Below are 24,817 nucleotides of genomic sequence, written 5' to 3' on the forward strand. Positions count from 1 at the left end.
GGTTTCTCTGAACTGTTAATGACTTTACATGTTTTCATAATGTTATTCTTCCTCTTTCCACCCGTCATCTCCCTTTCTTGCATCTGTGCTGAATGGAACCATCTTTCTTTCTCTTTCTGTATCTGCTGTCTGTGCCTGTGCTCCCCGCTCCTACCTCCCCAGGGCAACCAGAAATGTAGTAGAGCCTGCGAGATGCAACTGCAAACCGCCTTTGAAGAGCGAGTGAACAGTGACTAGTCCAGCTGCCAATTTGGAGTCCAATCGATAAGGACTTTAAAATGTCTTACCTATTCTATACAGTTACTGTGCTGTTACAGTATTTACTCACAGCGCATCACTTTGCGTTTACCCATATTGAATATTTTCTGCCAGAAATGATTCAAGATGGTGAGTTCTTTCTGCAGGTCTGCACAGTTTTCTCAATAAATAAATAATAAGAAATCTAGCCTAACCCCTTTTGTGACCTTACTGGTAAACTCCCTCACAAAAAAAACCCCAAAAAAACTTATTCTTGTTGGTTTGGGGTTTTAATCTGATTGCTAATACAGGGAAGAATTTCCCCCCTTTTTTATGGTACCAGTTAGCTTCTGTGGGAGTTTTCAGTAAGGGACTCTGCTCAAACCTGAATTTCGAAAAATCTTTTAACAGTCAACCAGATCACCAGTAATCATGCAGGTGTCGGTTCTTTCAGATATCTAATTAAGCTTGTCGGCATTCTTCAGAAGTGGTGTTTCGTTCTTCCCCATTTATCATGAAGATGATATACAAGATTAAGTGATACGGAAATGGGACTCCCAGGACTCTGTTCAGTGGCCGCTACCACTCCAGTTCAGTGGACCCTACCCTGGCAGTTAGGGGATTTTCACAGAGCCAGATCTGTGAGCAGAACAGATTCTGGTTTTGCTTCTAGCGGTGAGATATTAACGAGGTGCTGTTTACTTCCTGTCTAGCCCTGGTAGCTTCTTACAGATTGATACCACATGCAGCACTTGATTTCTTCAAAAGTAATTTTACATAATAGTTTTTCAAGGAGATAATAAGATGAGTAGTTTGAATTTCTTTAAACCTTTTCTGTAACAACTGTACGACGTAGTTGCTTGCTGTTCCTTTTGGGAAGTTTTAAAGTATAGTAAGTTCCCTTATTAACTTGTCTTTAATAAATTCTCTTACTAACAGTTGGGTTTGGGATAGAGTAGTCCCTGGGAAAGAATGATTCCAGGATGGAAACCTTGCTAATCTCTTCTATTGTGGACGTTTAAACAGCAGCGTGTTTTGCTTTTACTACTGTTACTTTTTTTCCTCTGGACTCCTACTTCCTACTCCTCTTCCTATGAGTTGGTGGCATTATTTATTGTAAACTGTTAATATAATTTGGCCCAGTTCTTTATCGTATGTATTTCATACTTATGATGTATGGGATGGTTAGTGAAACATGATAATATACAAACTATGTCTTTACAGACCAAAAGTTGTAATTCTTTCTTTCCCCCTTAACGTTCCAACAGACTCCAGTATTCTACAGGGTGTGAAAATCTGCAGTGTCAATGAGAATATCGTCACAGAATAGCTTTCCCTTTAATTGCTAACATACTGCATTAGTTTGGGACTTAACAAAATGCATTCATTATGCACGTATCATCAAGTGATCGCCCGTGAGAGGGATAGGTGGAAAGATGGGACAGTCAATAAACACTTTATTGTTGAGTTTATTTATCTATGAGGAAATCATGGATCTTGTGTCTAGCTTCCTTTTGCAGCATTTTATGTAAAATGCTGCTTAAATTTATAAGCAGCGTCTTTCAGCCTTGCTAGGAGGGTAGTATGTAGCTGAATCTGGATGGCAAAATACACGTAACTTTCAAAGAATTTTCAAAGTTCTTTGCAACCAGCCACTAAAAGCTGTAGCCAGCCCATAACAAAAACATTCAGTAAATTCGGATGCCTCCAAGAAAATCAGGTTTTGGGCTCTGTGCTAATGTCCATTTATAGTCCTGGAATTGCCCCTAGAACGTTTGTTTGAGGAACAGGTGTTGTAATCTATTTGTGAAACCTGTATTAGCTTTTGGCTTTATTTTTTAGGTGAATTCTTGTCTTTAACAAGCTATCCTGGTATTTGGTTTAAAAAATGTTTGATGGGACGCAACCCATTATCTAGTTTTGTTGGTCTGTGACTTACAAAAAAAAATTCTTTTCTGTTCATAGCTCTGTTCTTAAGACATTTTAGCCATGACTAAGAGAGAGGCAGAGGAGCTGATAGAAATAGAAATTGATGGAACTGAGAAACAGGAATGCACTGAAGAAAGGTATGTACTGTCTTTGCTTTTTGGGGTCCTTAGGCTGCAATTAATTTATTTATTTGTTTTCTTTAATTGGTTTCAGATTTGTGACTGCACACACTAAGTTTGGTTATTCAGATTTATTATTGGGTATTGTGTAATGCTTCAGAGATGGCCACGGTTATGAAATAAGTACAAGTGTTTTCTAGCTAGGCAAAAGAAGTAACTTTAAACTGGCAGAAGTAACTGGCTCAGTATGATCTCTGTAATCCTGCTGTTGATTGTTTCCACAGTTTTTCAACTTCCTTGCTGGATACGAAGTTCTTAGTTTTGCTTGTGCTCTCTTCAGTTTTTCTGTTTTTTATCTAATTAAATGGTGGTTTTCTTGAAGTGGAACTGTAGCCACTATAGGAAACCCGTGTAGTGCTATCATGTTCTTCAATCTTAATTGCTTAAATCCCAAACGGTTTTGTTTATCTCTTGCTATGTTCTTAGTAGTTCTCTTCCCCTACTTTCATATCTGTAGGAATATGTCTACATGTACATGCTGCAAACCTTTCAGCTTCAGTGTATCCTTCTGTAATTGAGATGAACCTTTCAGATTCTCCAGTCCATTGCTTGGCTGTTATACAGGGTCATTTGTTTTTAACAGAGCAGAAATGATGTTCTGTATCTATTGACTATATTGTTGTTAGGGCCATTGAAACCCTAGATACTGAAGTCTGATATCCTTTGACTTAATTACCGCAACCTGTTTTTTTCTTCCTAATGCTTCCCTCCTAATTTTTACAACTGCTTTTGAAAGCACAGAGAGGCAGTTAATGTGTTGGATAGAAATAGCTGAGGCTGGTAGGTGACCTGCTCTTTAAGAACCTGTTTTGGAGAACTGATTCAAAACCACTTACTAGTTTCTTCTTATTCTGAGCTCCTTGTATATTTTTGCTACTTACAAACTGACTATGTCTGTATACTTTCTGATTTCCTTCTGTGTAAATGTAGAGAGAACAACTGTTTAAGGTCGTTGTTAAGACGTTAAGAGTCCATAACATTGATGTTTCTGAGTGCCTACGCCAATACTGTCATCATTTTAGTGCAGGACAACCATGACGCATGACTAATGTTTCCTTCAAGGCTCCATGTTGCTGTAGTAGTTCCTTCTGGTTGTCTCTTGTACGCGTGAAGCTGACTGGTGAAAAGACATGGACAAGTACTCTGTATGACAGTGGACGTTTTTTACTTCTTTTTTTCCCTATCTGTTAAGTTTCTGTGTTTGTTTTTGAACTTGAATATCTTTTACATCCAGTCTAGGCAAGGCAAACAGAATTAGTTTACTCCACATGCAAGTTAATAATATATAATATAGTAATCATGACTTAATCTCTTGAAAACGGTGATCTGAAAATAATCTTGGTATTTAACCTTGCCTTTTAACAGCGACAGGGTAAAAGAAGAGTTACAGAACTGTAAAATCAATGGGACCAAATTTAGTAATTCACTCACTACTCAAGCTAAGAGTTTTTCTGCATGGTATTAACATTTCAGAGTCAGGATTACCTTTTATGTAGTTTACTTCTAACTTTCTTTAAGCTTTCCTATACCTACCGTATTAACATGTAGGTAATGATTTGTTGTATTAATTTGGTATTTAAGCATTGTTGAGCAAACCTACACCACAGCAGAATTTGTGAGTCAAGCTATTGACGTCAATGAACCAATTGGAAATCTTAAGAAGTTGCTGGAACCCAGACTGCAATGTTCCTTGGATGCACATGAAATTTGCCTGCAAGATATCCAGGTAAATTGAAAGGCTATGAAAGATTTAACCTCTTAATGGAGAAGCATTTTTACATACTTCGTCCCTTTCTTCCATTGGTCATGGAATTCATGCTTCATTTGGTATATTAATTACAATTAAGAGTTTAATTTTATGTCAGGTTCATTATCATCAAACCATTTAATATGTACACACTAATTCAGTGTGAATAAAATCAAAATACTTTCGGGGTTCCTGGGGTGAGGGTGAGAAAGCAACAAATTACCACCTTGCAAGTGAAAGAAGAATGAGGGCAACGACAATACTATCTTCTCTTGAGGTAGCCCACATCATTTGTTGCTGCCTGAACTTCCGTGTGTCTAATCTTGTTTTGAATCTGAATAAAGCGAGGTTTTTATACTATTAAGGTGCACAGATAGCAAAACGTTACTCAAGAAATTCCCCGGCACCACCACTATTTGTACAGGCATCACCACACGTTAGACAGTATGACTGTGTCGCATTGTGTTTAGCTGCATGTTTTATTTGTAGTTATAATCAGACATCTGTGGCTTTCCAGAAACAACAGGGAGAATACTGCTTTAAAGACAAGAATTTTTATGAAGGTGTTAAAAACTGAGAAAAGGAACTGTAGATACTTTTCACAAAGTGAAGGTACTTCCAGGTATTGCATTGCTTTTTTTAGGTTAAAAAATGTCCTTGCAAGTGAAACTACCTTAAACAGAAGAGAGTGGCGAGTTTCAAATTCCGATCAAATTCTTTCTGTCATGTACTATGTCTACATAGTACTAAAAATATTTGCACGCTTCTTCAGAAAATTTGCTGCGGACACTAAGTGTTTCTAAAGTTTAAAGGAGAATAAGTTTCTTATAACTGTGAGACTAATACCTATTTTTAATTTTTTTGCTTTTATCAAGCTGGACGCAGATAGAAGCCTTTTTGACCAAGGAGTAAAAACAGATGGAACAGTGCAACTCAGTGTGCAAGTAATATCTAGGCAAGGTAAGCAGTTATGTTTTTCTGTTGTACAGATAAATTAATATTGTAGGAGCGCTTGTGAGGAAACCTAATCCCCTACTATTTCTAGCTGTAAAATTGAGAAAATCGCTGAATGGTCACATAGCTTCAGAATGTCTCTTTCATTATGTACTGTGGTTTTAAGTAGTAGTAATTAAAATAAATGTCATGGACTGATGCTATTTGAAATGTTTTTTATAGTAACTTCGTATCAATTTCTAAGTAAAAAAAAAAAGGGCAAAACAAAACCAAAACCCAAACAAACCTGGGTCAAATAGTGACAGTTACAGTATGAGGCTTTCATTAAGGGTGAGTAGTTACTCAAACCAGACCAAGTATCTAAGCAGGCAAAAGATTTTTTTGTCTAAGTAGGTGGCAATTTCATCTTTGTGAGGTGAGTTAGCTTGTGTGATTCATGAACAATTAGGTTATGAGAGTATATATAGCTAACTGAAAATTGGTATGAAAGGCTAGGACCGCTATCTATTGTCTGTTTTCTTTGGATGAGAAGTCAGAGTAAACGGTTGTGACAGAGGAGCTTTAACCAGGTGGGTAGGGATTTGCTGATGCATAGTTTTTATTTGCTTGTAGTGTCAGGTATAACAGTGTCATGGTTTAACCTCAGTCAGCAACTAAGCACCACGCAGCCGCTCGCTCACTCCCCCCCCCTCCCCGGTGGGATGGGGGAGAGAACTGGAAAAGCACAAGTGAGAAAAACTCATGGGTTGAGCTAAAAACAGTTTAATAATTGACATAAAATGATAATAATAATATGCAAAGCAAGTGATGCACAGTGCAATTGCTCACCACCCGCCGACTGATGCCCAGCCAGTCCCCGAGCAGCGGCCCCCCCGGCCAGCTTCCCCCAGTTTATGTACTGAGCATGACGTCACATGGTATGGAATGTCCCTTTGGCCAGTTTGGCTGTGCCCCCTCCCAGCTTCTTGTGCACCTCCAGCCTTCTCAGTGGGTAGAGCATGGAAAACTAGAAAGTCCTTGGCTAGTGTAAGCATTACCTAGCAACAGCTAAAACATCGGTGCCTTATCAACATTGTTCTCATCCTAAATCCAAAACCCAGCACTGTACCAGCTACTAGGAAGGAAATTAACTCTATCCCTGCCGAAACCAGGACAAACAGGATTTCCCCTTGTAAATTCTCAGGAGTTAGTAGCTTCATTGTTTTGCTTTTTGTCCTATTCTTCTCCTTTGCCCCCTCCATATGTCTTGAGTGGAAGGACTGCCATCACTCACTGAAGTCAACATTCATGTTGGGCTCTGGGAACAGCTACGGGTGTTTGTTGCCATATTTTCAAACAAACAGTGACAAAAGGTTCCTACTGGAGTAGGGTATCTTTGATTATCTGTTTTGAGTTATGTCAGCAAAGCAGATTAGCAAAATTTGGGGAGCATGTTTTATTTTCTTGTGGCTTCAGTGTAGATTAGAGAGAAGAAAGCCTTTCTGTTTTGTATTAACAGTATTAAGTAAGACTGACGATTTGCATTTAATGCTGAGTGTCAGGTGACTAGTGCTAGGTTCAATCCGTATGTAATGGGGATTCAACTACCTTTCTGGTTTTAAAAATAGAGTAGAAATATCCTTCAGGCAACTAGAATAACGGCTCTTAATTCATGCCCAGTAACTTGTAGTATGCAGTGCTCAGACTTCCATTTTCAAAAGGATGCAGGTGATAAATGTCTTCACTATTATCTTCCATTTTCTTCCTGTGGGTTTTTTTTTCCGTCTTTAATGTAAAACTGAGGTGCATGACCATATAGCACAAGGAGCTTCCCCCCGCACCTTTCACTCTCTCTCTCTCTCTCCTTAAAAGAAACACCTGAGTGTTAAGTACCTTTGTATAACTTCGGAATGATCCTCAGTGTTGTTTTTCAGGCCATGATACTTGACACTTAAGCAACTCGTAAGAAATCTGTCTGTTGAAGGCAAGTAAAATATGGCAGGACAGAATATCAGAAAACAAACAGCTTGGATGTAAATAATAAAAGGAAGATATTTGGATCACTAACAGGGAAATGGACTTGTTACTCTGACTGCAGCGTCCCTTTGAGCCAGAGGGAAAAAATAGCTGCTTATGCCATCTGCATATTTTTCTTGTATGGATGAGGTATTGAAAGATTCTCTATTTACTTATTTTTTATTTTTCCCTAACTTGTATAATACATAGAATTCAGCTAGCAGTAATCGGTGATGCTAATCCCTGTGATGGATTGGACTCTCTTATTTCTTAAGAGAAAAGCTGTTATGTCAGTTCGTGTTCTATCAAATTTTGATTAGCCATCTGTAAACTCAAAGGAATAACAACCGGTTGAAATATAGTCCATTGTAGTTGTTTTATAGCATTTCATACAAAGATATCTTAATATGAGTTACAGCAGATAAAATATCAGTCCTATTTATTCTTTTTACTAGAAAGACCATTCTGTCACTCCACCTTGCCTTAACTCCTTTCTTCTGGTTTGAAGAATGGAGATGTATATGGTTTTCCTGCCATTGTGAGAACAGCAATTTTGAGTGCAGCCCGGTTCTGTACTACTCTGAACTAAGCCTCTTGCAAGTCTGTGGAGATCTGAGTAACTGCATTGCATCGTATGTCAAAGAATTTGAAAAAAGCTTTAATTTTTAAGACCTCCATAGCAAATATTTTGTTCTTTTTTTTTTTTTTTTTTGTTAAATGCAGACAAAAGTTATATCTGATCAAGGCTTTCTCCTGCCTGTCTGACTGTAGATAATATCAGATTAAGATTTGCCATCCTTAAGCTGTTACTGTTGATAGGTGGTTTTTTTCTTGAGATATGATAAAATGGATTCTGACCCTACCTTTAGTTGCTTAATTTTTTTTTTTTTCTTTTTTAAAGAAAAGAAATGGGGAGGGAGGGAGGGAAGATAAACTTTTCAGGTTGTAAATTCCAGTGCTGGGTGTATGGCATAGGTTGAAATCTTGTTTTGGGAAAACTTCAGAGGTGGAAGATCTGGCTGGCAGTCTGTCACCTGAGGAATCTTTTCTTGCTTTTTCTACTTCCTTAATCAACAGAGTAGAGGCGAGCTTGAATGGAAGTACTTGCCACATTTTTTTCAGATGAACTGCGGGAGACAGAGATACTAGATTAAAAGGGCTAGAATGAGAGCAGTGATCTCTGACAGTCATTGGTTTGAGCAGTGAGAGGAGAGAGACCTGTATTATGGACGTGGACAGTGTAGTTTTGCTGTCTATTTCTTGTTGTTTGCAAAGTATACAAACAGGTAGTCCAGTCAACCTGCCATTCAAGTTGTTCAGGTATGCATACACAAACTTAAACAAGTCAAGGCTGTGTTTGTGAATGAAAGTGTCTGTAGCTGCTGTTTGTGTTGAGCTCAGTTCTGTCTGTTATGCATACCCAAAGCACACCTGCAAGATTAATATTTTCCCAAACAGATGCTGTTCCACCTACTTTTTAAACGCTTGTCTGACGTGAGAGGTTAGTGTATAGCTGCTTTGAGAATTTCTGAGCATGTGTATGTAGCTGTACTATAGATACTTACACAGATTTTGGGACTAAGTGATAGTTAAGCACAAAAGGTTCTTTGGATTTAGGTAGCTGAAGTCTGAGTCCTGTTTTAAGTGTGTAACTCCTCATTTGGCTGTGGTTTCTAAGCTGGTTTTTTGCAATAACTAGACTTTTATTATTTTTAGTGTGTAAAGGAATGATTCATAAGTATAATGAAACATACTGATTTAGATTAAAGGTGCAGTTTGACTAATGTCCTGTCTCTGGCTGTGGTTAATATTAGACATTTCAAGGGAAAAAAAAAAAACAAAAAAACCAGGTTGCCTGTAGGTCAGTTTTAACCCTAGTATATTCTCTAGCTTCAGACAATTAACAGTGAAGGGGCTTGTGTCTTGATAGCTAATGTCCTTGATTTTTTGTACTTTTTGTACCAGTTTGTGCTTCTGGGGTGTGTGACTTTGTCACATTGTGTTCCACAACTTATATGCTGTCCAAGGAAGACTGGACATCTGTTTTCTTATGCAGAGAGATGTGAGAAGGGATGCAGACAAACCCAGTGAACTAATGTTGATCTAACATTGCAGTAGGTTAGGTGGCAGACTGTTAACTTCACAACATTTTTACTTATAAGCTGGTTCCTCTACAGAGACTAATCTCTTTGATCTCCATGTTTGCATTATGAATAGAGCAGTAGATTCACAGTTCTTTTGACATGTAGTTATTTGACAGACACTGAATTAATTTTATTGAGCAATAGTGAACTGTTCCTCTCTAGAAGCTTTTTTTCTTTACTTTCTTTTTTGAAGATCAAAAATAAAACCTTAACCCTTATTGTTTTCCCTTACCCATTTCTATCTGACTTTAAAACAAGCCTGTGCTGCACATGTTAATCTTAGATGGCCTAGATAAAACACTCTCGTAAGGAAGGTACTTGTTTGCTTTTTCTTCATGATTGCTTCATCTAATCAACCACTTACTGGTTGTCTACATCTGTTTTCACTTCCTTAAGTTCATATTGCTGCGTGTTGTACTTAACGGTCTTTGTAGTGTTCCCTTTCTAATATTTTTTTCAAGCTGAATTCCTTTTAAAGTCTAGAGGAATACTTGTCTGAAAAAGACTTGGTTTGTTCTTACCTGTACTACAGGTACATTTGTTTTCCCTTACGAACTGTGAATGGATTGTGGTTCTAGCTTTTAAGATGGTCACCTCCAGAACCTACCATCTCCCATTGAGCTTTAATATAGATTAGACAGGAGGGACTCTAATTCCTTACGGCACAAGATACTGAAGATATTCTGGCTGTGTGATGTTCTGTGAATCCTACTTTCAACTGCCTAACCCTAGTCAAGGTTTTCCAAGTCATAATAAAATGGAATTTCACAGATTTTTTCTTTTTAAATGTGCAAATAGGTTTGATAAAAATCTCTTAAAGAAGTGTGGTGGTTAGTTGTTAATATAATGGAAATTATATGTCACAAAAATTGAAAGAATTTTTTTCTGTTTAGCATATTATAATGACAAGAAAAATCTTCTATACAGTGTCAGAAATTTGGTGAGGCACCAGTTGGACAAAATACCTTCTCAGAAGACAACAGAGAAGGTGGTGATACAAAGCATTAGTAGCATTAGCGAATGTGTTCTTTATCGCTGCAGAATAGATACAGACATATCTTCTAACTCCGTGGTCTAATATCTTAAATGACAGACATAAAACCAAAACATGAGTAGCTGATGAAGCTTAAAACATTAAGAATTTTCTAGTTTTCTTTTAACTTGCTGTTGAACACACTGCCTCTTGCAGAGCACTGAAAAAAAATGTTAACTCCTGTGTGTAGACCCCAGAGATAGCAGGGAAATATTGTAAAGGCTGAGAGAAATGCCTCTTGGTTGGGGGAAAGAGGTGGATGCTTGTTCTGTTTTTTTGGGGTTTGCTTTTTTTTCCTTTGGTTCGGTGTATTTCTCACAGACCAAAATACTTGTTCTTTATGCCCGCATGCTGAACATTCTGTTCAAGATATGTGAAATGGATCACCTAAGTACAACAGGAAGCTGTAATACTGGGGGAGGAAAGAGGGACAGCTTTGTATTCACCTTACTAAAGTATATACTGTATAATAGAATATGTCATTCTAGTTTAGGACACTTGCAGAAATTTGATGATGCTTTTGTGTCATGCTTCTTTCCTAAGTATGCGAACACCTATTAATCAGAAAGCTTTAAAACAACCTTTTTGTCATATTTGCATTGTTGTCTTTAAGTTTTGTGTTTGTTCTTTTCTATACCTAGGGATAGAGCCCAAGTTAAACATCCTTGAAATTGTGAAGCCTGTGGAGACTGTGGAGGTAGTGATTGATCCAGATGCTCATCACACAGAGGCTGAAGCTCACCTTGTTGAGGAAGCTCAAGTGATAACCTTGGATGGAACAAAACATATTACAACAATTTCAGATGAAACCTCTGAACAAGTGACACGATGGGCGGCAGCGTTGGAAGGCTACCGAAAGGAGCAGGAGCGCCTTGGAATACCCTATGGTAATAATACATGACTCTGTGTGTGTGTGTGCACGCGTGTGTTCAGGTAGGGGCTGGGTTCTGTTGTTCGTTTGGGGGACTGGTGTTTTTTCATAAATGATAATTAATTTTGGTTATATAATTAAAGTGCTCCAATACCTCAGAGAAGGCTTCTTATGGTATGGGTAAGTACAATGCAAATATCTGTATAAGAGAAGGCTAAAGAGAAGTAGAAACAATGCTTGTAATAGTTTTATTAAAATAGTGCTTTTTGCTCCATAACCTTCTTGTCATTGCAGTTTCCTTCTTCCTCCCCTCCTTAAAAATGTGTGTGTTAGCGACAAAGCTCTTTGTCATGTGTGTCTGAATTTGAACTCAACTCAGTACTTGGTGGGGGTTGCCTTTAAAGATACTGAAACAAATTGTTCATAGGTTGTAGAACACTGAGTATGGTGTAAAATCAAATTTTGCATGGAAAGCCATACTTCAACATGCTGGAAAAAGATGATTCAGAACTGAATATAAGTATTCTGGTAGAATACACCTCTTTTGAATTAATGTTGTTACTTAACAGGCTGCTAATTTGATGTTAGCTTAGAAGAAGCGTCTCTGAATGCCTGCTTAAGATTGAACTGAAACTGTGGGTTTTGGACCTACATCACGTTCAGGAGATTATCCAGCTGAGCTGCTTGTTATGACTTGGCAGAAATGTACTGTCAAGGCATATTCAGCACATGAAGCTGTAGTATCTAAGCAGACCTGCAAAACTGGAGTATATTTGGCAAGTGGGATATTTGGAAGTGTTTAAGAATTCCAGTGAAGTCACAGGTCTTTGCAGGATGTGTAGCTTGCCAATATTTTGAATGTATTTTTGATAACTAAAGCAATGGCTTTTTCATGCCTTTTTGTTGTTCTCATTGGCAAACACTTCCAAAACAGTTTTCATCATGCTATGTCTGTTGATAAACAGGAATTTGATGCAGAATATTTGCAAAAAAAAAAAAAGTGAGGCGTTATCAGGAGCAGATTGATATTTTTCAGCATGCTCTACCGTTAATATAAGAAGAAAATTACTTAAAACCATGTTGTTGTTACGTTGAATAATGTTGTTAATAAACTTTAATAACGTTGGTGCTTTAAGAAAACCCTATAACCCACAACTGTGACTTTAAAAGTTTAATGACTTTTGTGTCATGGGAATGCAGATTTTCCAGGAAAATCGTACTAGTTCATTATGGCAGAGATCTCTGTGTTAAGAATAATAGCGTTTGCTTGATATCAGAAAAATGTGCTAAACTGCCTTCCTAGAAAGAATAAAATTTTAAATGTTATCTGAGATGACGTTGCAGGGGCTTGGGTCAAAATAAGGCACCGCTAAGTTCTACGTCATGGTATGGTCGGAAATTTCTGAGAATAAAGAATGTTCTTAAGGTTCTTATGTAGTCCCCAAAAAAAGCGTATTTATAAATTTACATCTTAAAAAACAGAAAAAGAGTCCAGTTTCCTTCACAGAGTTGTGAGGCTTGGTTCTGTGAAGTTCTCTGAAATTATTCCTTGAATCTTTTCAAAAGACAGGGTATGTTGATATTAAAAGTTAAGTCCGGTCAGTAAATAACCATCATCCAGAAAGGTAGTGGTTCAGTATCTTCATTCTTACAGGTTTCTCTGTTTTGCTGCAAATGGAAAATTAGCTTTTAGCTAATTTGTAGCTTTCCCTTTGTGTTATGTTTTGGTGGGTTTTACTAGAGATTACAAATTCTTAGCTGTTAAAGGTATTTCTTCTAATAAAATCCAAAAATTTGGTACCATTGCAAAGGTCCCTAGGAAGAAGGAAAATATTAATTGGTATGAGAAATAAAGCCAGAACAGGGAGCAGCAGAAAGCTTGGAAACCACGGAACTGGTTGGAGAAAGTAATGATTCATGTTACCTTGCAGATTATGTTCTGTCAATGAGAACAAATTACCAGCTTTTTGATGAAAATTCACTGCTGATAATGTTTTGAAGACCAAAACCCTTTTGGTGTGGCTTTTCCCAAAGGATTACATTGCATGGTTTTAGGTAGCATCAGTGAAAAATAATGCAATGTTACTGTCCTTTATTAAGCAAAATGGAATTTGTGGCTTCTAGATGATGTTTATAGACTTAGAAAGCTTTGCTTTCTTTAATTCTTAAAATAAAAACTTATCAAGGTGACATCTGTTTGGGGTGTTGTAATTTAAAAATACATAGTTGTTCTGCTCCTGTTTTTTGCCCTTGAGACAGTGAAAGTAAATATCCCTACTTTAGTTTCTCTTTCCAGTTCGTACTCGTTGACATGTTTTAATATATTGCATACAATATTAACAAAGTTTTGAAAATTATGCTTGGATTTACCCATCCTCTTTCTAGCTTGTTCACACTAATACTGCTTGAAACAACAGGCTTTTTATGTTAAAATGTCCCGAGTCAACAAATCATGTATGGCACATATCTTGAGTTGATTATTTATTACCATTTCTGTGTGTTCCTCTGCTGTGTGAGTTGCCTGTACTTTTGTGTGTTTGGCACTAGTATTTAAATGATATGCATGTTGTGTTCTGTTGAAATGTCAAACAGGCATCCCAAAACTTGATGCTGGGGCTTGTTTGATTCAAATACAGGCATGCATTGGGTCCTATTGTATCAAGTCTTGGTTTAGTGGCTTATTTAATGTGGTCTTTCTAGATGTGGTGTATTACACTTACTGTTTTATATTTTTATCTATATATCCAGTGCATGTTTATTAGCCCACCTGTGTGGTGGGTTGACCCCAGCTGGCAGATGAGCCTCCACCCAGTCACTTGATCACTTCCCCTCCCAGAGGCATGGGGGAAAGAATCAAAAGGGCCAAAGCGAGCTTAAAAACAAAATAAAATCATGGGTCAAGATAAAAGCAATTTAATAAGCTGTCCTGGCTGTGTCCCCTCCCAGTTTTTTGTGCACCCCCAGCCTACTCGCTGGGGTGGCCGAGTGAGAAACAGAGAAGGCCTTGTGTCAGAGTCCAATACTCTCTGACCAGCTTCTTTTAGATATTCCGTACGTGGAGGGTGTAATGTTTAATATCAAATTTACTTGAAGATGGTTGATGTTACATGGGATTTATGATTTAGCAGAGTGATACAAATTATTAAAAACACAATACAAAGGTAAGTTACGCTTAGAAAAATGCGGCAATTGCAATACACTGTTCAATCACAATACCAACGTGATTCCCATTACCGGTCTCTATATAATACGCTCACCATCACGATGTTGGGTGTCCCCAGTTGCCGGGAAGGAATGCGCGGGTTGAAACCAGCCCAAGCCTATTGCTCTCTTCGAAATTCTTTTGCTAGTTGTCTAGTTTGTGTACTCTTACGTTGGGCTGAGCAATGTATTCACTCCCCCCATGCTGGTCTGGCTGGCTCAAGGAGACGTTTACACCACCAGTTGATCCACTCAGCTGTTGATAGCTGTTTATCTAAAACAAAGGCCACCCTCCACCTCCTTTCTGTTGAGATAAAGTCAGCTTCTTTGCATTATTCTCTGAGCTGCATGGGCACTTCACCCTTGCTCTGAGCCTTCTTCCATTGTAGGGGAGTCACGTTCCACCCCTAAGGCTTTAGTCACACCTTGACTCTGCGCAAGCACTGCTTAGCAGTAGCTAAAACATCAGTGTGTTACCAACACTGTTTTGGTCACCAACCTAAAACACGGGACCATATGGGCTGCTATAAAGAAAATTAACTCCATCCCAGCACAATGGTGATTTTAAATAGTTTAGAACCTGGGTTAATGTGAATGAGTTTAGAATGTAATATTTCATCATAATCACATGCTGATCAACATATTTGAGGAAGAGCATCCTGGTGTGAGAGAGACTACTCTTTTTTGAAACTAAAGACCTATGGAAAAAGAAAAATAATTATTTTATGTGTTTGAGAAATGTCAGGCATAGTTCCAACGTAAAAGCTTTCGCTAAAGAAAATCCCTTTTTTGCCCTTTCCATCTCCCCACCAAGCAACACCACTCCATCAGCATTTTAAGAGGAGTCAACTTTCCATCCAGTCAGATTTGGTCATGGTAACTACACTTCATGATGTTGTGTATTTTCTTTTATGGAAGTTATTATATAATTGAAAACATGCCATCATTGGACTTTAACTGAATAGCAGCACTGACTGGCCTAGAAGCAGCCCCTTTTTAAAAAATAAATAAATGGATAACAAGAACTCCCTAAATAAAGTTTTTTTTTTAAAAGGCCTTCAGAAAAAGTCGTAAAAAAAATGAACTCTGGGTTATGCTTGTTTGAATGCTGTGGATCAGTAGCCACTTGTATTTCATTCTTCTTGTCAATTACAGCAAGGACTCGCTCTGTATCCTCAAGTGTGGAGGAGCCTTGCAGTATATAATGGGGTGACGTGCAGTTTTGTCTCTCTTTTCCCAGACCCAGTGCAGTGGTCGACAGACCAGGTGCTCCACTGGGTGGTGTGGGTGATGAAGGAGTTCAGCATGACTGACATTGACCTCAATGCGCTCAGCATTCCCGGGCGGGAGCTCTGCAGCCTCAGTCAAGAAGACTTCTTCCAGCGCGTCCCGCGGGGAGAAATCCTCTGGAGCCATTTGGAGCTTCTTCGAAAGTGTATGGGAGATTTTTCTGTAACTGATTTTACTTATTCCCCGTCCCCCCTTCTCTCATTCTTTTTTTCTTTCTTTAAAGATGAAACCAGTTGTGAGCAGTTGTTTTTCCTCTGTTTATTATTGGCAGTAAAAATGAGGGCATCAATACAAGATAACAGGAGGTATTAGTGAGAATGTCTGCTATTGTGAAACACGTCAGCATACCAAACACTGTTTGCCCGTCTTTCATCAAACTTTATAACTAATAGGGAGGAAGTAGTGACTGATGATTCCTCCTTTGTTTTAATAAAGACTTTTAGTTTGCCATCTCCTGAATTTGACAGTCTTGTAATTAAATATTGATTGTGAATTATTTAATGTACATATCTGCGTCATATAGAAGTGAAGATTATTAAGCATAGGCAATGAAATCCTTAGATTGTACACAACACAACCGATAAGTGATGCATTGTATGTGCATAATACAATAATGTGTATGTGCATAATACAATAATGTATATGTGCATTTCAGATTTACCATGCTTGGATGTAACTTGGCAGAGTAAAAACTGTTTCCATCTTCATTTACATGATATAGCTAAAGGTTTTAGGGGACGGAGAATGCATAAGATACCTTGAAATTCACCATGTACATCCTTATTTCTAAAAATTGAATGACAGATGTTAAATGTCTCTTCTCATAAGACCATGAGCTATGCATGTCTCTTGCAAACTGATACCAAATTTTGACTTTTTTCCTCTATGACATATGAAAGTTTTTGATCTTTGGGTGACTTGAAATATGTGGGTTAAATAAAAAGTTACTTTTTTTTTTTCCTCCTAATTTGCAGATGTGTTGGCTAGCCAAGAACACTCTGGAGAAATAGCAACTGTTACTATTGATCAGCGTAAGTACTTCTGCCAGCAGTTAATTCACACAGAACTGTTTGCAGGTTTAGCACTGGACTTTGGTTCAGCGCTATAATAGTACAACATTTAGAAAATCACTCGAGAGAGTAGTTTTCCTTGGTGAGGGGAGGAGGGCATATTTTAAACTTCAAAGCAAAACGTTGGGTTTCTCGATATTTTGTTATTGTCTGAAAGGTGGTGTGTGACCTGAACTATGAAAGTTTCTAACTTTAATTTTGGATGGTAGGTTTTCCGCTCTTTTGAAATAAGCTGTCTAGGGTACATATTTGAGGTCTTGAGTTGTTCTGGTTTTTTAGGTTATGCATTGCATTAATGAATAGATATCTTAAAATGTTACGATTTCAAAAGAAAATGTTTCCAAAAACTGAAAGGGAGTGTGGAAGAGAGGACTTGCTTAGAAAACAATACTAGAAAAAATACATTAAAGTAACTTTCCAGTTATTTGAAACTCATTCTTCCAGCTGAAGCAGTGTCATCAATTATTAAAATGAATCAATTTTCACAGGACTTGTAAGCAGCTTATATGTTAAATAGATAGACTGTGTATTACATTCTGGGTTTGTGTCTAGTTAAAGCCACCTCGAGTGGGGCTTTTGCATCCTCTTACACCATAGCAATAGAAGGGTATTTAATTGCTGTTTGTGTAGCACGTATGGAGGGTTGTACAGTGACGACAGAGAAAAGTGCATTAGGGTAGATTGTATGGGAAGAGCATAAAGATGAAAACAAAGGCACGAGGTTTTTTTTTTTTATGGAAACATGTAATACGCATGATAGTAAACTAAAGATGATGTTTCATCTGTAATGTGGCATCTCTACTACGAGTCTAAAACCACAATTTCCACTGTAAGTGGTAAAAAGTCTTTAAATTATTCTTAGCATTGTGACTTACACAGTGTGTCTTTTTAGCAAAGGAGAAAACTAGCTCCTAGATGTTACGATAATACAGGTAATAAATAATATCTGCCTATTTCTGTGCTAGCAGTTTATAATTGATGTCTGCAATGTTCTCTGCTTTACAGCTGTGCAGATTATTCCAGCATCTGTACAGCCTGCTACCCCAACCACCATTAAAGTAATAAACAGCAGTGCAAAGGCAGCTAAAGTACAGAGAGCTCCAAGGATCTCTGGGGAAGATAGAAGTTCCCCTGGGAACAGAACAGGTATTGTCTCCATTATTTTTAAATGCAAATGCAGTAAACACTCATTAATTTGAATTACAGTTTTGTAGAACGCATCTCTGTCACTCTGAATGTGAGGTTTGTAGAAGTCCATGTGGTACAAAGGGGACTGCAGCTACAAAGTACATCACAAGCACATGCAGACCTGGCAGGTTGGTTAGCTCACACAGGCACTGTGTTAATGTGGTGCTGCAGCTTTTGAGTCCCACAGTAAATAAAATGCATAAAATTGTTTCTCTTCCTATCACTTAACAGTCTGTCCTCTCAAACCACTGCATAGCATTTATTCAAGCTTTTAACTTCTTTCTGCTTTCCCTTTGCAGAAAGGGGAGAAAATAAATTGTATGTTGTAGAATCCTAGCCTAGCTACTACTTGCCCTACTTGTTCCCCTCCTCCTCCCCTCTCCCCCCGCAATTTGGTGACTGTAGGCTTTAGCAAGTTTCAGATTTCTTGTTTTGTTAAATGAATGCACGTTCTGGAAAACTGCACACTAAATCTGCAGTTTATTTTTGGAATTACTGTTATTCATACATACTCTTCAATTATTAATAATTTATCGTAATTTCTTTATCTTATTTTTTCTTGCTGTCTTTTTTGCTTTGGTTCTCTCCACTGTTGTGAATTTTTCTGTTAAATCCTTTCCTCTCCTTTCCCTTGAGTTTTTATTTGCTTTAAACTCTCCATAAAAGTCTATTATGATGTCATTCAGGATTCTTAGGCCAAGATTTTATCGGCTGACATCAGTGGGGAATACTCTGTGTTTCTCCCTTTAGACATTAGGTCTTCTGTCTGTATCTCATTGAGAATTCAGGAATTTAGCTGCAGATACTTAAAAAGAAATCTTAATGATTGGACATGAAAGATGTTATACTGACGTAAGGTGAAGTTGGGGGGTTTTATTTGTATTTCTAATATTTCATGTTGAAAATTGGAGACTAAACTATTTTTTAAAAAAATCCAACTTCTATTACATATATACGTATATATGTAATATGTGCCTGAAGAGGAATAAGCAGCTCTTGGTAAAACTGTTCTATTTTAGGGATAGATATGTGTCTAAATGACTATGTGTAGTGTCCTATAATTTTTTTTTTCTTAAGTTCTAGGAACAGATTTATGAGAAATCTTGGTTATTTTTTTCTCCATTCATTAGTTTCTTTTTTAATGGATTAATACTGATGACTTTGCAGGAAAATGTTTACAAAAGAACAATTACAAGAAATTGATTAAGTGCAAGTTTTCCTTCCATCATATATTCTATGTTGGTCTGCTTTAATATGTTGGTTGAAAATTTTAGCTATGAGCAGAACATAAAAAGGACTAATTGAAATGGATCTTGTTATTCCTATTTCAACAGGAAACAATGGCCAGATCCAGTTGTGGCAGTTTTTATTAGAACTTCTCACAGACAAAGATGCTCGGGACTGTATTTCTTGGGTTGGTGATGAAGGAGAGTTTAAACTGAATCAGCCTGAACTGGTTGCGCAAAAATGGGGACAGCGCAAAAACAAACCCACAATGAACTATGAGAAGCTTAGTCGGGCTTTGAGGTAAGAAACTTTAGGAACTGATCAGGTATGAAGTGATTTCCTTCCCCTTGGCTACTTTATTTTTAACTATCATAATGCAAGACTTGCAGCTTTTTTAGTAAAGGCATAAACAGATCCTCTGAAGCTACTCCTGCCCATCAGATTGTACTAGTCTTAGGGGCAAGGTATTTGTTCTTTTCTTTTCAAAGAAGCTAGTACAATAACTTCTTGAAAATATATTTTCTTTTTTCAAGATTATTGAACACTGACATGATAGTTAATTTGGGTAGCTCACTTTCGGAAATATATTTCTTTTTGACGTATCTTCAGCATTTATGCTTTCAGTAGTGTGCTAAACAGTATTGATTATTGGCGAAAGATACAGAAATATGTGAATACTCTGAATAATTGACATGTTTTTATATTTTCCTGTAGTTACGTAATCGTTAGTAGTTTTCTGTATGTAACAATTTTTTGTGTATGTTACAAAACTTTTTCTAAGTTCAAATATTCATTGATCCATTCCACTATTCTCATGGTAGGGATGTTAAATTGAAAAATACAGTTGACAGGTGAGTTTCAACAGTTGTTGTGACTCCAACATAGTGAACTTTTATCATCTGAAGAAATGGAAGCATTTCAGGCTGTCTGCATTCCATTGTGATTTTGTAGTTTGACATTGGTAAAAGGGACTTGTGTTATTGTATCACTGTAGGTGATGTGCTTGAGGAGGGAGAAGAACGCAAGTACCTGAATTTTAGACTTTTTCTCCCTGATTATTTTGGCCTATCATTAAGATTGAACTTCTAATTTCTTATTCTGATATGGTTAAATCTATTTCTTTTTATTAGTTTTCAAGAAAGGTATTTATTGCCTAATCCTGCAAATTATTTGAGCAGTTTTATGAACTCTTTTTATATGAGTGAAGTTGCATATTGGTTGAAGTCTGAGATCTAAGACTTACTTTTCAGCATTTCCACCTCTGGCTACATTTTTTTTTAAAGGAAGTAAACTCATCTAGCATTGTTTAAAAAAAAAAAAAATCAACTTCTATTTTAAAATACCTCTATGAGAAATGATGGTAAAGTTACCGTATTCTGGCTTTCTTTAGTCTTTTAGGGAGGATTTAAATAACATCAGTATGCATAAAGCTGAATGAGTACTTTCACTGGGGGAGATTGAAGTCTAGAAGACCATGAATGGCGTAGAGTCAGTAAAGAATGACTGCTCGGTATCTCATGTACATGAGAGAGATCTTCAGAAAGAAGAAACTGGCAGGCACCAGATACACAGCTTAACTATACCCTTTCGTTTGTCCTGTAACTTCTTTAGGCAGAGTATTGTGGATGCCAGAATTATTTTATGAGTTTGAGAGGCAAGTGCACAAATTAATGGAAAAGAAATATTTTGAAGGATATTAGGTATGGAAAGATGCAACTTCTAGAAGTTCCTGAGCCCCAGATCATTGAAAGCACGGAATAGCATCGATATATGCTTACGCTACGATCATGCTTTTCCTTAGGTGTCCTCTTTTGGTCTGTTGGAGTCTATATCCTGTTCTAGATGGATCTTTAGTCTGGTCTTGTATGGCTGTTCTTGCATTATTTATATATTAAATCAGAATGTTACTTTTTTCATAGGATCACAGAATCCCTTGGGTGGGAAGGGCCTCAGGAGGTCTCTGGTCCAACCTCCTGCCCAAAGCAGGGCCTTTCCAGTAGAGCTGCTCCCCAGCCTGTATTGTTGCAATACCATTCCCATATTTCCAACCTGGTTTTGTGAATCTGTGTGTTTGTGTACTGAAGGTATATGTGAAAACTTTCTGGAACGTAAAAATGATGTAAATGATGCTAATGTTTTTTGGGTTTTGTCAAACTCCGCAGAAGATCTCAAAGGCAGCTGAAGAACTTTAGAATAATGTTCTTAGCACTGGGATATTAAACAGATGTCTGCACAGTAATTTACATAAATCACTATTAGAGAAGTTTTGCATTTATATTTTAGTCACAGAATTACAGAAATCATATTCCTCAAAATGTTGCCATTTTGGCAGCTGCATCAATATTGACATGTTTTCTAACACTTGAGTGTCTGAAGGGATATTTCATGCCTCTTGCTACACCCATGATAAACACTGTTGCCAAGCTAAAGTTTTATTAAATGGTAATATGTTTTGTTTACTAACATACTGAAATTACTGTGTCAATTGTTGGTTTATACAGAAAATGATGTTGATATTATTGAGAAATGTGCTAGCTCTGCTGCCCAGCTGTAGGAAAACCAGGCAGTATAGAAGCTAGGGCAGGGTGAAAAACAGAAGAGCAGCTTTTTTTCGTTACATACACCTTGGTAAATTTTCTAAAATCAACATACGCTTAGTTATCCAGTAGGGAAGTGAGACTTGAAGAAAAATAATTAATCTGAATTATTCCGAAACAAAGTTTTCATGTGACTCGGAACATTCCAGTAACTAAGGCTTTGTAAACTTGCATGGGTATTTATTTTTATTTATTTTTAGCTTTTGATATTTTTGAATAAGCAAGTGCTGGAATCAGAAATGCATTCAACATAATATTGAAAAAATCCTCTCACCATTGCCTCAATTCTAACTTGAGTGTTTCTAGCATGAGATGTGGGAATCTTGCACGGTCTTGGGCCTTCGTATAAATGCGGACTAATTTCTTGTGGTCTTTTTCCTTTCTGACCATATCAGTAATGCGGACTAAATAATTTAAAGAAATTTATTCAGTTTTGTAAAGCATTTTTCTACAGCATTATTTTGAGACAGGCATTATTGTACAGAGTTAAATAACTTAAGGAAAAAAAACAACAAACAAACCAAAACCCAACCTTGGCCAGAGGCACTTAATCATATGTCATGGCCACATCTTGCATACTCGGGCTTTCTGCAGATGCTTCTTATTGACCCAGGTGAGCACAGCTCCCAGTTCCCCCATTTCTCTATGTCCAGTACCCTGTCACATTCAACATGAATGCCTGCCCAGTGTTCCCACGCTCCAAACTATACTGTATTTTTCTAAGCTATACTGTATTTCACACGCAAGGGATACACCAGGATAACCCTCATCCTTCCCCAATTCTGCCCAGTGCTGCAAGGCTGTACTTCAAAGCGGAACATAAATTATCATCCCACCCTCTAGGTTGCAGGGTTCATCTAACCCCTTATAACTAAACCTCATTGCCTCACTAGGAGGCTGAATGTGATGGACACCATACAACAACAGATCCTTCAGCTGGTGCCAGGAAGATGCTTTGTTAGGATAGGGCTGGTGCGGAGAAGTGCTGAGTGGCAGTGGAGTAGCAGTTAAGAACAAGCGTAATGATGTGGAGAAGAAAACGGAGTTGAGGGAGGCGCAGGTGTTAGCTTGAGGGGTTGGAGTGAGGAGAAGGACGGAAGAGGAAGCTTTTATGTAGCTGTATGTCATTCAGGAGAAAGGTGAAGGAGAGCTTTGGCAAACGGACCAAACTTTCTTTGCCCACAGAGCAATCGCAAGCTGTTTTGGCAGTTCTTGTACTCCGTAACAGACCTCTGTGGCTCTTTGCATGGTGTCAGTAACCAGCGGGCTTGCCAACGTTTTTTTCTACATAGTCTACCTCTCATCCTTTCTTTGCTTTGGTCCTGTTGCTTAGATCCAGATCCTCAAAAGTAAGAAATTAAAAGGCCTTTTTTCAGAATTTGAGGTGTCTGAAGAAATTTGGTTGGGTTCTTAGTGACTTAACCTCTTTGCCACTAGAGCTGGGAGACAGAAGTTGGTCTTTTAATTGACTTAATTTTGCTGGTGAATGGGAATCATCTTTCCTTTACAAGCATGTCACTCAGAGGATTGAGTTATAAACAGTCAAGAAATCTGGGCTCATTTGTACTACATTTGGGTGATGGTTTTGAGGAAATTAAATTGTGTGATTATTTTTTTGGTTGTTTGGTTGTCTGGTTTTGGTTTTTATTTTTTCCAAATTTATCACAAGCTTGTAATGCTCATCAAGTCCAAGATAACATGCATTCTATTAATGCCTGCAGTGAGACAAGATCAGCAACAAAACTGTAAAATTCTAACTTCTTTTACTGGTATCACCTAAAGTTTTATAATGTCTCTGGAGTACAGTGGGTCATTATAGACTTTGTTATCTTTACTGCATTTCTGCCCAGTCTGATAATTCTTTTGTGACGCAGTGTAAAAAGTATTCATAGTTAGAGAAGTCACTTTTAGTTGTAAATAAAGGTGAAGGATGTAGTTTTGCCAGCATATGAACTGTAAAAAAAAAAAACCAAAAACCCAAACCAAACATGCTTTTATAGTTTTACTTCCATCTTTGAAAACAATAGGGAGAGAACGGCTGCTTCAGTATCACAGAAACTACAATGCTAATTTTCAAACTCTTTCCAACGTGAACTTTTTCCTCAGAAAAGCAGAGACAAGAGTAAAGAAAGCCAAGGACAATAATGAGGGGGGAGACAACGTTTTCTTATTAAGGCAAAGCACTATATAAAACTTACTCCCCCTCAAGCTGTTTTTAAACTGCTCCGAGACCTTCATTTCTGAACTGGTGCTTTCAACTGCCTATCAAATAATTACTATGTTTTGTTTCTCCTTAACGTATCAAGGTGCAGGGACAAATTTCAACCCTCTTCCCTTTTCTCATATAAGAAAATGCCTAAACAGTATCTTGGTATATGAAATTACATGAGAATTTTGATGAGAAAAAGATTCATACTTTGGCCTCCGAGTGACCTTAAGTAAATAACCGATGCGTGTGGAAGTTACAGATGCTGAAAATTTACAAATATTGTCTCTTTATTTTTTTTTCCCCCCTGTTCTTTTTACAGGTATTACTATGACGGAGACATGATCTGCAAAGTGCAAGGCAAGAGGTTTGTGTACAAGTTTGTCTGCGACTTGAAAACTCTCATCGGCTACAGCGCAGCAGAGTTGAATCGGTTGGTCACGGAATGTGAGCAGAAGAAACTAGCCAAGATGCAGCTCCACGGGATTGCGCAGCCAGTTACAGCAGTGGCTCTAGCTACAGCGTCCCTGCAAACAGAGAAAGATAATTGAGCACTAGGACCTGAAAGTGGGAGCCTGAGGCCTTTCCTAAATAACCAGAGCAGTTGCTGCTCTGACCTTTATCAGAATTGGAAACTTCTTTTGTTTCTTGACCGTACAATATAGAGCATGATTTTCTATAAAGAACTGGGACTTGCATAAATTTGGATCTTTTAACAGCATATATTTCAATGTAAGTTAAGGGATCACCACAACTTCTGCAACTTTGAGTCAGGGCCTCTGTGGTATGCAGTCTGAAATTGGTGAGAAGGGTTGAACTGGTCAGCGCTCTGTGTCCACAGCTGTACAAAGTAATTTTTGCAGCGCTTTCAACAAAAATGAAGTACCTGCAGCAAGCAGGCTGATCGGTTGTCTGAACTCAGTCCTTCCCAGTCTTTTGGTCTCTGCTG

General features: G+C 37.7%; 1 protein-coding gene across 1 annotated transcript; it reads left to right on the plus strand.

The window, feature by feature from the left end:
• Positions 1 to 41: 41 nt before the first annotated feature.
• GABPA (GA binding protein transcription factor, alpha subunit 60kDa) lies at positions 42 to 24,811 on the plus strand. The gene is made up of 10 exons (XM_009327796.1): positions 42 to 387; positions 2,203 to 2,303; positions 3,927 to 4,071; positions 4,968 to 5,052; positions 10,860 to 11,105; positions 15,531 to 15,725; positions 16,555 to 16,611; positions 17,656 to 17,796; positions 19,173 to 19,365; positions 24,191 to 24,811. Exons 2-10 carry the CDS (start codon positions 2,227 to 2,229, stop codon positions 24,417 to 24,419), a joined length of 1,368 nt encoding a protein of 455 aa, XP_009326071.1. The 5' UTR covers positions 42 to 387; positions 2,203 to 2,226; the 3' UTR covers positions 24,420 to 24,811.
• Positions 24,812 to 24,817: the final 6 nt, after the last annotated feature.

The sequence above is a fragment of the Pygoscelis adeliae genome, unplaced genomic scaffold (genome assembly GCF_000699105.1).
Source record: "Pygoscelis adeliae isolate BGI_AS28 unplaced genomic scaffold, ASM69910v1 Scaffold14, whole genome shotgun sequence".
Lineage (NCBI taxonomy): Eukaryota > Metazoa > Chordata > Aves > Sphenisciformes > Spheniscidae > Pygoscelis > Pygoscelis adeliae.